The sequence below is a fragment of the Suncus etruscus genome, chromosome 4, assembly GCF_024139225.1.
Source record: "Suncus etruscus isolate mSunEtr1 chromosome 4, mSunEtr1.pri.cur, whole genome shotgun sequence".
NCBI classification, from domain to species: Eukaryota; Metazoa; Chordata; class Mammalia; order Eulipotyphla; family Soricidae; genus Suncus; species Suncus etruscus.
Window position 1 is genome coordinate 16,741,177 of NC_064851.1, and position 14,305 is coordinate 16,755,481.

General features: G+C 50.5%; 1 protein-coding gene across 1 annotated transcript in view; it reads right to left on the minus strand.

The window, feature by feature from the left end:
- Nucleotides 1-1,709: 1,709 nt before the first annotated feature.
- Nucleotides 1,710-14,305, minus strand: part of ALPL (alkaline phosphatase, biomineralization associated) — a 68,881-nt gene continuing 56,285 nt past the window's right edge. Inside the window, exons 7-13 of the mRNA XM_049772034.1 lie at nucleotides 11,080-11,223; nucleotides 9,450-9,519; nucleotides 7,337-7,471; nucleotides 4,443-4,634; nucleotides 3,579-3,698; nucleotides 2,016-2,729; nucleotides 1,710-1,967 (exon numbers count right to left, since the gene is read on the minus strand). Coding sequence (XP_049627991.1) covers nucleotides 2,464-2,729; nucleotides 3,579-3,698; nucleotides 4,443-4,634; nucleotides 7,337-7,471; nucleotides 9,450-9,519; nucleotides 11,080-11,223 — 927 coding nt within the window. The 3' untranslated portion in view covers nucleotides 1,710-1,967; nucleotides 2,016-2,463. The remainder of the gene's footprint in view (nucleotides 1,968-2,015; nucleotides 2,730-3,578; nucleotides 3,699-4,442; nucleotides 4,635-7,336; nucleotides 7,472-9,449; nucleotides 9,520-11,079; nucleotides 11,224-14,305) is intronic.

Here is a 14,305-nt window from a genome sequence, read left to right on the forward strand (position 1 = left end):
GGCGTTGGGCCATACCCAATGACGCTCAAAGGTTACTCCTGATGATGTGCTCAGAAATCGTTCCTGGCTTGGGGGACCAAACTACGGTCTGTTCTAGGTTAGTGCGTGCAAGGCAAACACCTTACTGCTCCGACCCCTTGTGTTAGGTTATGAAATAAACATTTATTATGAAAAAATAATTTTATTACTAATTAAAATATTAAAAAATATAAGCCCAATCCCAAGTACTCTGCATTGGAGTGAAGGTAAGAAGGGTCTCTGCTGGCAAGAGTATGGAGCTGTAGCCTTATTTCTTAGCCCAGCTACTCCACTCCCTACCCCAAAACTGCCCTTTTTGCTGACACTTTTGGGAGAAATCTTACTCAGTCTTATTTCCATCTGAAAGGCTGTCCTGCTTCTAGCCTGGCTTCTCTTCTCCAAGGTTCTACCTGATGACTTCTGGGTCACCACACTGCCTACCTCACAACCTGGATATTGGAAATGCATTTCAGAAAAGTTAAGGCAGAACTGCTCTTCAAGACTGGATTATGAAATAATCTAGAGCTGATTCAAATCCAAATCTACAAACCGGGCATCCTTGAAACCCTTGGTTTGTTTGTTTGCTTCTTTCTTTCTCTCTCTCTTTCGGTTTTTGGGTCGCACCCAGCAGCACTCAGGGGTTACTCCTTGTTCTACACTCCGAAATCGCTCCTGGCAGACTCTGGGGACCATATGGGATGCCGGGATTTGAACCACCGTCCTTCTGCATGAAAGGCAAACACCCTACCTCCATGCTATCTCTCCAGCCTCGAAATCCTTGGTTTCATCATCTAGTGAGTGACCAGGTGTGAGTCCTAGTGAGGGCTCAATGAACCAAATCCTTACCAGGTACAAAAGCCTATTTCACTATCATCACTACTATACTTACAAGGACTTTTATCCCAACATACTCTCAATGCAATGGTCCTTCCTGGAACCAGTGTCAAGCTTGACGATTAGGAGTGGAGAGAAGATCAACCTGGCCAATCTGGGGCAGCAATATGAGGGCTAGGACATATCTGTGATCCAGTCTCTGTTCTATGCTCAGGAATTTCTTCTGGCATGGTTTGAAGAATCGTATGGTATGTCGGGGATCTAAACCAGATCAGCTATGTGCAAAGTAAATGCTCAACCCACTGTACTCTCTCCAGCCCACCCTACCCCCTTTATGTTTCTAGGCTACACACGGCGATATCTTGGGTGGGTATCTTTCTTGGCTCTGCACTTGGGAATCTCTCCTGGTGGAGCTTGGTGGGGGGGGGGGCGCATGTGGGATTCAGGGGGATCTAATTTGGGTTAGCTGTGTGCAAAGCGAGTGTTCTGCCTGCTCTACAATCACTCCAGCCTCTCACTGTCTCTTCTAACACAGTATGAGCCCAGAACAACTCCATCCTCAATAAATGAGCTGCAACAGGGTCATGTTGTGTGGGGACACTTAATCAGAGTGACACAGGAACCCCCAAGGAACCTCTGCACAGGCAACTCCTTTAAATTCCCAAAGCAACCCATCACACATATCAGAAAACTGAGATGCACAAAGTTAAGTCCCTAAGTTTCCCCCCCTAAGTGAGTAGCCCCCAGGCTAATGGCACTCCACTCCCTTTCTCCCTGCCCATCCCCTGAATCCCAGCTCTTCCCAGAGAAATGAGCTTATTTCCATCTCTTGCTCACTGACCACAAAGACTCGGCTCTGTCCTCAGAAATATTTGGAGAGTTTTATTTGAATGTTTTGTGTTCTCTTTTCACCAACACCAAACAGAGAGAGGAAACGCCATTCCAAACAGGAGAGTCGCTTCAGAGAGGAGCTGGCATGCGTGTTTAGAGCTGGGAAGCATCCGTCCTGCCAGGCTGTGTGTCCCAGCCTGGCCACCCTGAAAGCTGGACAGCCAGCCAGAGCCAGGAGTGCCCTTCCTGGGAGTCCTGGGTGCTTTGGAATGAGTGAGCCAGCCCTGCCCCCTGGAAAAACCACTTGGTCTCCCCAACAGGTAGGGCCAGACTTGAGGACAGAGCCAGGAGTATGGAGGGGCCTGCTGAACTCCAGTAGGAAGGAGAGAAGAGAGGGAGAGTTAGATCTGGAATGTTCCATGGATGTCCAAGGGGCTCCGGTTCTGGAGAAATATGTTTGCTAGAAAAATAAGATGCTTTGAGAATTTTTGCAGTCTGTACTTTCTGCCTGCCGAAGAGAAACCTCCTTGATGGCCAAAGAGGCAGCGGGGAAGGGGCGGAACGGAGGCTGGAGGCCAGGCTCTGTCTGGCCCCCCCTGGAGGGTTCCGGAGGGGAGCAAGGCAGGTAGCAGACTTTGGTTTCCTGGGCCCCCCTTTTTGGCAGCTGCAGAGGCGAGAGTGGCCTCCACCTCCGCCTCCGTGAGGTGTGGACTGCCAGGCTGCAGGCTGAGCTGGAGAGACTGGCTCTCTGTCATGGGTGGGTGCCCGGGCCCTGTGTCCTCAGAACAGCACGCTCAGGGGCAGCAGGGCCAGCAGGAGCAGCAGGGGGCCTGTGGCGGGACTGCCGGCAGAGTTAGCCGAGGTGCAGTGGTCACGGTTGGCCCCGATGCAGGCCGCATACGCCATGACATGGGGGATGTAGTTCTGCTCGTGGACGCCATGCAGCAGGTGTGCCATGGGGCCCTTGGCGAAGACGGCCACATCCTCCCCGCCGTGGGTCTCGTGGCGCAGAGGCACAGCAGATTGTGCCTGGTAGTTGTTGTGAGCTGGGGGCAGGAGAAACATGAGGTGAGAGCCCACTAGGGCTGGTGACATAGTGCAACTTCCCCATGTTCCTCCCCATCACTGGCTACTCCACTGGGGGATAGATATCAAAAACATTTACCCATAGGGCCAGACTGGTAGTACAATGGGTAGGGTGCTTGCCTTGCACTGGGTTCAGTCCCCAGCATCCCATATAGTCCGCTAAGCACTGCCAAGAGTGATTCCTGAGCACAGAGGCAGGAGCAACCTCTGAGCATCGCCAGACATGGCCACAAATCAAAACGAAGACAAAAGAATGTTCACCCTCACAAAAAAGACTATTCATCCATGGTAAGGAAAGAGTCCTCAAAGGGCTGGAACACATGCATTGCCAACAGGAGCCCCAATTTGAACCCTGACATTGTGTCTCCCCCAAGCACTGTAGTACAGAGTAGTCTCTGGGCAACACTAGGCATGGCTCGAAACAAAATAAGGAGTCAGAGAGATAGCAGAGGTCACATGCAAGCACTCCTCACTCCTGAGCCCAGAGCTGGGTGTGGTACCCCAAAATCCATAAAAAGCAAACATAAAAAACATTCACCAATATGGACTAGAAGGAACAGAATGGGAAGGCTCAGTTAAAAGAAATGTCAGCTCTGTAGTTATGACAGAATGTCAGCAATGTGCCAGACACCATCTGGGCGCACCATACTGGACTAGCCTTCAAACATTCCTGAAGCAAAGGGATATGGCCCAGGTCATAGCTCTGAGCACTTTAGGAAGGAAGTTCTGACTGCTACTGTTCTGACCCAAGTTTTCTGGCCCATCCCAAGGATTGGTTTGTCCCCCACAACCCTGGGTCTGAGTCTCACCATAGTCCACCATGGAGACGTTCTCTCGCTCACCGCCCACCACCTTGTAGCCAGGCCCATTGCCATACAGGATGGATGTAAAGGGCTTCTTGTCGGTGTCACTCACCATGGGGGCTAGACCTGCACAGGGAAGTGTAGGGTGAGGGGTCATGTGGAGCACCAGGAGTACAGCAGCGAGGGAACCCCTTTGGCACCCCTGTAAAGCCTGACTTGTTTCCAAGTTGTTGGTGTTACCAGTTTTCACCCTAATTAGAATGATTTCTTCTTTTTTGCATGTGCTTATTCCATGGGTTGGCCCCCTGCTCCTACCTATTCTCCATCATTGGGGTGGTCCTACTCATCCCAATAAAGACCTCAGGTCAGAGAGACTTCAGCTGATTTTGGTTCCACAGTATATATATATATCCTTTTTGCCTCCTTGCAGCTACTCATGGTAGAAGTTCTTAAACCTGTTTTTTCTCCTTAACCTGGTGTGGATTACTTCCTGTGTTGGCATTGCTTCTAGACTCATGTGTCTCAATCCCAGGCTTCCTCTACACAATTAGCCAAATCTCCTTTTTCATGATCCCATACTCCTATCTGTCCATTCATCTTCTCTTCAGATCCACCCACCATTCACTCATTCTTTCACCTACTCTATCTATCCATCCATTCATCTCTCATACTTGATTCCATCCTTCTTTCAGGTAGCCCCTCACCCACCCACTCACCTCACTCTAGTGTCTCATCTTGTATTCTCCTCACCCCAGTAGTACATTTTCCTCCCTACCCACTACTCACTGAATCTCACCAGCACCAGGCCCTGGCCTTGCTGCCTCCCTACCCTACTCATACCAATGTTGGGAGGGCCCAGAGCCCACTTACCAAAGATGGAGTTGCCACGAGGGGTGTACCCGCCAAAGGTGAATACGTGGGAGTGGTCAGCGGTGACTATGGTCAGCGTGTCATCTACAGAGGTCATGGTGCCTGCCAGTCCAATAGCCCGGTCCATCTCCACTGCCTCGTGGAGGGCCTGTTTGGCTTTGCCCTCATGGTGCCCATGATCAATTCTGCCTCCTTGAGATATGAAGGTAAATAATTTGAACAATGGAGCTGGGAGCAAGACTTGAGCCCAGAGCCTCCAGAGTTACCTCTTTGACAGGGAACTGTCATGCCTCAAAGCGACCCATAACACACAGTTTCTGCAACCATTCAATTCAGGCAGCAGTGTAGACATGGTGAAGAGCCAGCTGAAATTCCTGCACAGAGGCGCTAAGCCTGAACCCATGTGCAAGGCAAACACTACCTGCTGTGCTATTGTTCTGGCCCCTATCTTTTTTTTTTTAAGTAAAAAGATTTTATGTGGAGTTACCGAGGAAGAGGAGTAAAAGGATGAGAGAGAAAGAGAGAGAGAGACAGAGAGAGAGAGAGACAGAGAGAGACAGAGAGAGAGACAGAGACAGAGAGAGAGAGAACATAGGTTTTTCCAAAGGCAAAAAGAGCCCTGTACACAACTCAACATGAAAGTAAAAAAGTTTACATTTCAAGATGGGAGATGCAGGTGCCATGTGCTGGGGCATGGTGTACCCAGGTGTTGGTAGAGGCCTTTGGATTGGTCCTCATATTGCCTTCTAATTAGATGTCTCACGATTGGTTCTTCCTTTGGTTTTCCTGTTAAAACGATGTTTCCCCATTGCCTCCTCATCTGGCTTTTGCCCCTACCCTTGGAGGTGGGCTTCGTTTTTCCCAATAAAGGCTCCTTTGGAAGCCTGGAGGGGAAGCTGCCATCTTGGCTCCTCGTGCCACATGGTGGCTTGTGGGTAAACAGCTTGTGGTGTGAGTTTCTGGCCCGCTATTTCTTCCCAATCGTGTGTGGATTATTTCCTGCGTTGGAATTGCTGCTGGCCCTATGCCTCTTGTCCTACACAGATTGGGGGCATGGGGATTCTGCTCCCTCTCTGGGGATTGTGGAACACACAATCCACCATTTCACACCCAGGCATTGGCTTCTTTTTATTTTGGGGGGTTTTGGAGTTACACCTGGCACTGCTCAGGGATTTACTGCTGGTGGAGCTCAAGGAACCATATAAAATATTGTGAATCAAAACCAGTCAGCTGCGGGCCCGGAGAGATAGCACAGTGGCGTTTGCTTTGCAAGCAGCCCATCCAGGATCAAAGGTGGTTGGTTCGAATCCCGGTGTCCCATATGGTCCCCCGGTGCCTGCCAGGAGCTATTTCTGAGCAGATAGCCAGGAGTAACCCCTGAGCAATGCCGGGTGTGGCCCAAAAACAAACAAACAAACAAAAAAAGAAAAACCAGTCAGCTGCATGCAAAGCAAGCACCCTACCTGCTGTACTATGGCTGTGGCCTCGGAAATTGCCTTAAAGGTCTGGCAAAGAGCTGTGTGACCTGCTTACAGGGACATTTCAGGTCCGAGGGTGCTGAGCCTGGGTTTGGCTGACTTCCCTCCCCTGGGGTGGGTCCTCCCTTTGCTCCCCTGGGAGCTTGCCTGGCCCTGCAATAAAAAAGGACAGCTACCAGGAAAGCTGGTACTCACTACTGTCGATTTATGGCTCAGGCAGAGACCACCGACCTTAAATGGGAATCCTGGGGTTTTGGCAAGAAAGCAACTAAGTCAGGCTGGCAGCCTCTGGCCCCTGAATATGTATGTGGTGAGAAGATGTGGGCAAATATGCCCAGGAATAAGTGTCTCTGGGCATGTTTGTGTGCCCCTGTGTATATATGTCTCTGTATATATTCATACAAGTCTGTGTGTGTACACATCTCTCCATGAGGCAGCATCAGGAACCATGGAAGACTATGGCTATTAGAACTCCAGAAGTTTCCGGAAACTTCCTCACATTTCCTATTGTTTAGACTTAGCTATTGTGCAATCGTCATCATTATTAAAACAGCATTTCTTTCTGCTGGGCTCTGTTCCCAGGACTTCATGTCTTGAATGCAATGGATGCCAACAACCATTTTTCTGTAAAGAGGGTTATTTGGGGTCCAATTGAAAAGAAATCACGGGACCGGCGAGGTGGCGCTAGAGGTGTCTGCCTTGCAAGCGCCAGCCAAAGAAAGATGGCGACCACGGTTCGATCCCTCGGCGTCCCATATGGTCCCCCCAAGCCAGGGGCAATTTCTGAGTGCTTAGCCAGGAGTAACCCCTGAGCATCAAACGGGTGTGGCTCGAAAAACAAAACAAAACAAACAAAAAAGAAAAGAAGTCACACTGCCAGAGGATGGCAGCATTGGCACAAGAAGGACCCAGGTCAGATCTTGGCTTCTTCAGAGTCATTTCACAGGATTTCTTCACAGAAATCCCCAAGATTGTTGGCCACAGTGTGGGAAAGCCAGAGCCTGGACATTTGTCTTTCTAGAGAAGTGATACAAGAAGGAATGCACACAGTTCCAGAGCAAGCCCTGCCCTCATAGAAGGAAAGTTGCCTCTGGCCAGAGTCAGCACAGCAGGGAGGATTGCTTGCCTTGGGTTCGATTCCCAGCACTGCATGTGTCCCTGAGCCTTGCAGAGTCAGAAGTAAGTCCTAAACACTGCTAGTTGTGTCCCAAAAGACCATAATCAACCAAGCAAACAAATAATAAACAATGAAAACTTGTCTTTTCTCCCAGGAAGCCTTCCTGGACTAGTAACCAGTAAGCCTGACATGCCATTTCCTGTCCACGTAAATCTGTTGAACTATACCATCCCCCATTCTCCAGATGGCAAAGTACTCCCAGGGAGACAGCCTGCAGCTTGGGTAGGACCCCTCCATACCTTCCACCAGCAGGAAAAAGCCTCTGGGGTTCTTGCTCAGGATCTTGATGGCTACCTCCACCATTTCAGAGAGCGACGGGTCAGTCACATTGTTCCTGTTCAGCTCATACTGCATATCCCCCGGCTCAAAGAGACCTGAAGGGAAAGAGAATAGAGCACGAGCCTCGCATGTGGCCATCTGGAGTTCATCCCTGGCACCATATGTCCTTTTTCACAATCAAGAGTCCCCTAATACTGCAGGATATGGCCCTATACACCCTCCAAAAATAATGGGTGGTGAGACAACTGACTATTGGGAGCCTCAGAAATTGGGTGTGTAGGGAAATTCAAGACTCCCCACACCCCACTTGGGGACAGGGAGGTGAAAAGGACACAAGTCAGAGGTTTTTCAGTACTCCAGTACTGCAGAGGCAGAGACTGAGGCTCAGGGGCTCAGATACAAGAGAGAAGTACTTCTGGGGTTCAAATCTATCTGCCTCGCTCCTCCCAAAGGATCCCAGATCCAGGACAATGGGCAGAAAGAAGAGGATAATGCCCCGACCCTAGTGGGCAGAGTGATGGTGCGCAGATACCTCCCAGGTTGGGTTTGAAGGACATGGGCAGTGATGCTGCAGAAATCTTGGGGTCATGCCCTTCATATTCACTGAGCTGCATTTGTTCCCTTATGCAATAAGGCAAAGGAGCACTCTTGGCCCAGGTCACAGGGCACCATGTATAACCCAGGTACTTCCATACCTGCATGTCTTGTGCCCTGTCTTAACAGGTGCAGTCAAAGAGAGTTCCATAAAAGTCCTCCTCCCACAGGCTGCATGCAGGTCTGTGGTGGGATGCACCCCAACCTGCCTACAGGATGGGACCCATAGTGTGAGTTCACATTCTCATGTCCCCTCCCATGCTGGCCAGAAAATTAACACAAGGGTCTTGAAAGCATGGGAGACTCTCGCGTGGGTGGGAGAGAGAGAACAGGGTTCTGAGCTGAGTCATATTAGTGGACCTGGGAAAGACATCTTTCAGATAATTGCGAAATCCTGAGATATCCAGCTAAGGGGGACTCCCCCCGACTCCTATTCCTGACTCAAAGAAACTACACTTTGTAATAAATGTTTACTCTTGTCTTAAACCCTGAAAGCATGGGGATAAGTTATCGCACAGCAGCAAGACTTAGCTGTGTAAGCTCATCTAATCCTCAAGCCTCAGATAGATTGTCATTACCTCCATTTCAGAAGAATCATCATTCTTGCTTTACAGAAGAGGAAACTGGATGTGGAGTTGGATTCTCAGATCCAGCAGAAGAACTGTCATAGCACGTGGTCCATGGAGGTGGTGTTGTGCGTGTGACAATGCATGTGTGGTGGTACTGTATGGTTGTGTCTATGTAGTGGTGATATAAGATGGTGTGTACATGTGTATATATTATGTGTCTCTGTGTTGTTGATGTGTGGTGGTATGTACATAGGCGTGGTGTGTGTGCATGAGTACATGTGTATAGTGTCTATATATGCATATTTGTGGTGTCTGTGTGATGTGTGTGTCTTTGTTGGGATCCTCCTATACCAGGATCTGAGTCCCTGTCTTTAATGACATCCCAGGGCCCAGGGCCTGTGCTCCTTGAGAAAGGTTTGTAGGAGACGCTGCTACCACTTTCTGGACTTAAGTGCCCAGATGTCCACACTGGCCCCTTCTGCCTCCTTACCTACTCCTGACACCTTGTCCTGACCAGCAGAGACAACCAGACTGGCGTGACCTGGGTCACACAGGAGCTACATACACCAGGTCTCTGGAACATGGTGGCCATGTGAAAAGACCAGTCTGGCTGGGGTCACTCTGAGTGGCTGTGTGACATGCTGTGGAGCACATTCCTGTCTGACTTTCCTCTTCCCTTGTACCAAGCAGGGCTACCTACCCTGCAGAGCCAGCAGATTTCTGGTTGGAGTTTCTGAACCAGAACCCTTTCTTTCTCACCATTCCAAGGGCCAAGGGCAAAGGTCCATAAGTGGGGAGACATGCAGAGGCCTCACTGACCCCGACTGTGCTGCACACAAGTCAGCCCAGGGTCCTGGGGCCCCACCCGGATGCCACATTCTCCTTTACCCCCGCCACAAGCCTTACTTACCCAAGAGGTAGTCCACAGAGTTGGGATCGAGGGTCATGAGCTTGGTGCGGTTCCAAACGTAGGCAGAGTGCTGGGGGGAAGAGGAGGACCTGGGTCAGCACCAGCTGGGGCTGTCCCCAGCTGCTCTGACTCTGAGTTTTTGTTTTCCTCAGCCATTTAGCAATCCTTCTCCAAGGAATTAACATCCTTGCCCTCAGAAACGACAAATAAACAGCAATTCCAGCTTGGAGACACAACACTTCTGAGAACTGAAATTGAGGGTATGTGTGTGTTGGGAGGAGGAGGATGTGGTGAGCCCCAGAGGCAGGATCAAGGAGGACTTTCTGGTAGAGGTGATGCCTAAAAAAGGGCTCAAGGAAAAGTAGAGCTGATGGGTTGAGGGTCAGAGAGCAGAGTTTGGAGTAGGGGGAGGGACTGTAGAGAAAGGAGAGGCGGGGTGCAGCAGGTGGGTGAGAGGTTCAGGTGAGCCCAAGGGCCTGGGCCTTGTGTGTTTTGAGAGCATAGGAAGCATCTCAGGAGAAAATGAAAACTTTAACTTGGAGGGATAGCAGGGAAGGGCAGCTCCCCTGGAGCCTGGAGAGGGGACAGCCCACCCACTGGAAGTTGTGATCTTTAGGGAAGCACTTGTGGTTTCCAGACCTTGGGGCTGTGTGGAAAGTAGGTGGGAAAGCACAGAAGCACCCATCCCACATCACTGCACTATCCCCTAGAGCAGGGATCCTCAAACTTTTTAAACAGGGGGCCAGTTCACTGTCCCTCAGACCATTGGAGGGTCTGATTATAGTAAAAACAAAACTTATGAACGAATTCTTATGCACACTGCATATATCTAATTTTGCAATGAAGAAACAAAACAGGATCAAATACAAGATATGGCCCTCGGGCCATAGTTAGAGGACCACTGCTAGAGACTCGCCCCAGTCCTACAACCTCCAACAGCATCTTGGGGTCCCTTTAAATACACATCCAGCCAGAGTCATGGGACCCTAGATGGAGGCTCTTCTTGGAATCATACAAGACTAAGCACCCTCCAGAGCCAGAGGATGAGGCTCTGGCATGTTCTCAAGAGAGAAACTGAGGCCGGGAGAAAGCCGGCCATGCTGATTCAGAAGATCAAAGTGCTGTCAAGACTCTCCATCCTACAAGGCCATTTCCCAACTCCACCTCTCCCTTGGCCCCGCCTCCACTCCACGAGGCCTCCCTGGGGGCCAGTCCTGGAACCCTCAGAAACCCAACTCCAGAGTGACATCAAAGTGGCTGCCAGGCTGTTTCCCCACTGTTCTCAGTGCTGACCACAGTCATTTCCAGACCCCAGCTGCCCAGGCCCAGCAGTGGGCAGCGTGCACTTAAAGGAACAGAGCTACTGCAGGAAGCCTGGGACTCCAGCCCTTCACCCATCAGTGCCTGGGGCTTGGTCAAAGCAATCAATTATCTAATAGTTCTCATGCCCAGCCCAGGGTCACAGAAAGAACTGATGGGTCATCTACACCATGCTTTTCACCTATCAGAACATCTAAACCCATGGAGGCCAGAATTGAAATGCCCACTTCACAGAGGAAAAAAACTAATGGAGAGTGGGTTCGCCCAGCCTGCCCGCCTGCAGCACCCACTAGCCCCTACAACCCACTACCTTGTTTCTGGGTTTGAAGCTCTTCCAGATATCGATGAGGTTGAGGCCGTCCAGCCTGGTGCCTCTGGACTTTTCATCCATATCATACTCCACATCAGTTTTATTCTTGGGGAACATGTATTTCCGGCCACCCCCCATGATCACCTGAGGGAAAAAGTCACCAATTTTCCAGAGATCCAAGACATGCAGATGCCAGGTGCCTCCTCTCAGTCCCGAATCCCAGCCCAAAACCGGGTTTCTGGAGGTCAGGAATGGCTGATTTGGCTTGATTCAGTTCTGCCACATGCCCGAGCCTTCACTTTTCCAGCATGGAAAGATGGGACTGCAGCTGAGGCTCCTAGATGACAAACTGTAGGTGCTAAATATTTTCCTTTTTCTGCCAGGACTCTCAGAGTCTGAAATATCACTTCTACTGGATAAAAATAACATCTCTTACTAGCACATGTTGGTAGTATAAGTGTTAAGGTGCTTATCTTTCATATAGTCAACCTGAGTTCGACCCCTGACACACCACACATGATCCCGAGCCCTACCAGGAGTGATGCCTGAGCATAGAGCCAGCTGTATGCCTTAAGTGCTGCTGGGTGTGGCCCCTAAAGACAAAAACAGAAGTAGGGACGGTATCCAGGGACTCAAGGGTTCATTCAGCTCAGTGTATATTTCAGATCACTTACCGATTGGGGGGAGGGTAAGCTAAAGCAAAGAATAGCAATATTGCAAACACTCGAGATTTAATTACAGTAAGCAAACTTCAAAGCATGTCAGGCCAGCAGGCAGGCTGGGGGGGTTGCGCGGTAAACAACATTGTAAATGATGGCACCTACATTAAAAAAGAGAGAAGGGGCCAGAGAGATAGCATGGAGGTAAGGCGTTTGCCTTTGCATGCAGAAAGACAGTGATTCAAACCCCAGCATCCCATATGGTCCCCTGAGCCTGCCAGGAGCGATTTCTGAGTGTAGAGCCAGGAGTAACCCCTGAGCGCTGCCGGATGTGACCCAAATCCCCCTCCCAAAATGAGAGAGAGAGAGAGAGAAAAAAAGAAACGTAAAAGAAAAAAGGTGGCAGTGTTCAAATAATGAAATGGACTCAAAAGGGTAAATTCTCTCTCTTTCCCTCCCTCCTTCCCTTCCTTCCTCCACCCAGAATCTGCCTGGGGAACAATGTGGTCCCAGGAACTGAACTGAGTCTCAGTCCTTTGAGCTCTCTGACTCAGAAAGGTCATTTCTTTCCCCCAGGCCACACACAGAGGAAGCTAGGACGTGGCAGAAACAGGATTTGAACCCAAGGCCTCTCTGCCCCTTAGCAGGAGCCCATTGCATGGGAAGAGCTGGGGGCAGGAGTGGAAGAAGCCCTGTCCCACGGCAGGAGGCCGGGAGGTTAGGGGCAGCCCAGCTGGGAGGCCAGGCCAGCTGCCGGCCAGCGCTGGTCTGTGTAGTCCCAGCCAGGCTAATTTTACCCCCTGCGGCTGGCGTGCGCGGACAGACGGACGCGGGACTGTTTGTTTTTCTTGGGAGTCCATGTTTGAAGTCCTGACTATTTTTAAAATGGGGGCCAAGAACATAACAGCCGCCGCCTGCGGTGACCACCACACCGGTGTCCTCCTGTCACCGCGGGCGTCAGCCCAGGCCACCGCCCCTGGCTGACACCTGGGGAGAGCTAGACATAGCAGGCTTTAGTCCATGGTACCGAGACCTGAAACTTAGCAGGCTCCTACCTCTTTTTCTTTCTTTTTTTCTCTCTTTCTTTCTTTCTTTCTTTCTCTTCCTTCCTCTTTCCTTCCTTTCTTTTCTTTCTCTCTCTTTCCCTCCCTCCCTCTCTCCCTCCCTCCCTCCCTCCCTCCCTCCCTCCCTCCCTTCCTCCTCCCTCCCTCCCTCTCTCCCTCCCTCCCTCCCTCCCTCCCTCCCTCCCTCCCTTCCTTCCTTCCTTCATTTGGGTCACACCCGGCAGCACTCAGGGTTTACTCCTGGCTCTACACTCAGAAATTGCTCAAACCACTGTCCTTCTGCATGCACGGCAAACGCTTTACCTCCATGCTCTCTCTGGCCCCCTACTCTGTCTTTCACTCCACTTCCCTCCTCATAGCCAGCTTCTAATGGGGCAAAAAGGGAGATAGGGTCCAGGCTGGAAGCAAAGATGGAGAGGCAGTCCAATGGCCAGACCAGGTCACAGGGAAACAATGAGGTCAAAAGCTTTAAAGTCAGATTTTGGGGGCTGGAGTATAGTGGGTAAGGCAATTGTCTTGCACATGGTTGACCCAGGTTTGATCCCTGGATCCCCTAATATTCTCCGAGAAAACCAGAAGTGATTTCTGAGCTCAGAACCAGGAGTAACTAACCCCTGAGCATCACTGAGTGTGGCCTCAAAACAACAAAAAGAGTAAATTCATGTTTTGGTATAATGGTGACTCCTGCTTCTTTTTTTGAGGGGTCACACCTGGCAATGCTCAGGGGCTACTCCTGGCTCTATGCTCAGAAATCACCCCCGGCAGGTTCGGGGGACCATATGGGATGCTGAGATTCGAACCACCATCCTTCAGCATGCAAGGCAAATGCCCTACCACTATGCTATCTTTCTGGCCCCAACTCCTGCTCCTGCTTTTTGACAGAGGCCTCAGTAGCCCTTTCTAAGAGAGAGCTCACTCCCAGACCTGTTGTGGGTAGCTATTGTCATGTAGAGAGCCATCCATGCTCCCAACTGAGCAGGAGATCAAAAAGTTTCCAAAGGCAGGTCCCCCCAGGGTGGGGCAGCTTGGAGAAGGAGACTGTGGGTCACTGGCCACTGTCCCCCCCACATTGTTCCCATAGAACCTGACCCCTTGGCATTTCAGAGTGGAATGTGAAGCCCCCAATCTTCTTGCCTAAGCCTCATCATTTCCAGCCCCAACAGGGACTTCACATGGGCTCATTAAACCCTAAATAACAGACTTGCTGTTTGGCTTTGGGGTTTGGGTTTGTGTCTTTCTTTCTTTAAAAAAAATTTTTTTTTTTAGTAGAAGATATTTATTTTCAAGGCGGGACACCAAGATTGCTGTTTCATGCATGGATGGATGACTGGGGAGTTTGGGGGGTGGTGGTTGGATATAGGATAGATAGGTGAGAAATGGTTAAGAAGAGGCAGCTCAACCCTCCATGGCCCTGAAGACCCAACAACCTTTTCTCCTGCTGCTTGAGATGTCTCCCTTTTCCTTGTACTCCCCCCCCCTAAGTTCCCGTCCCCCGTTCTCTCA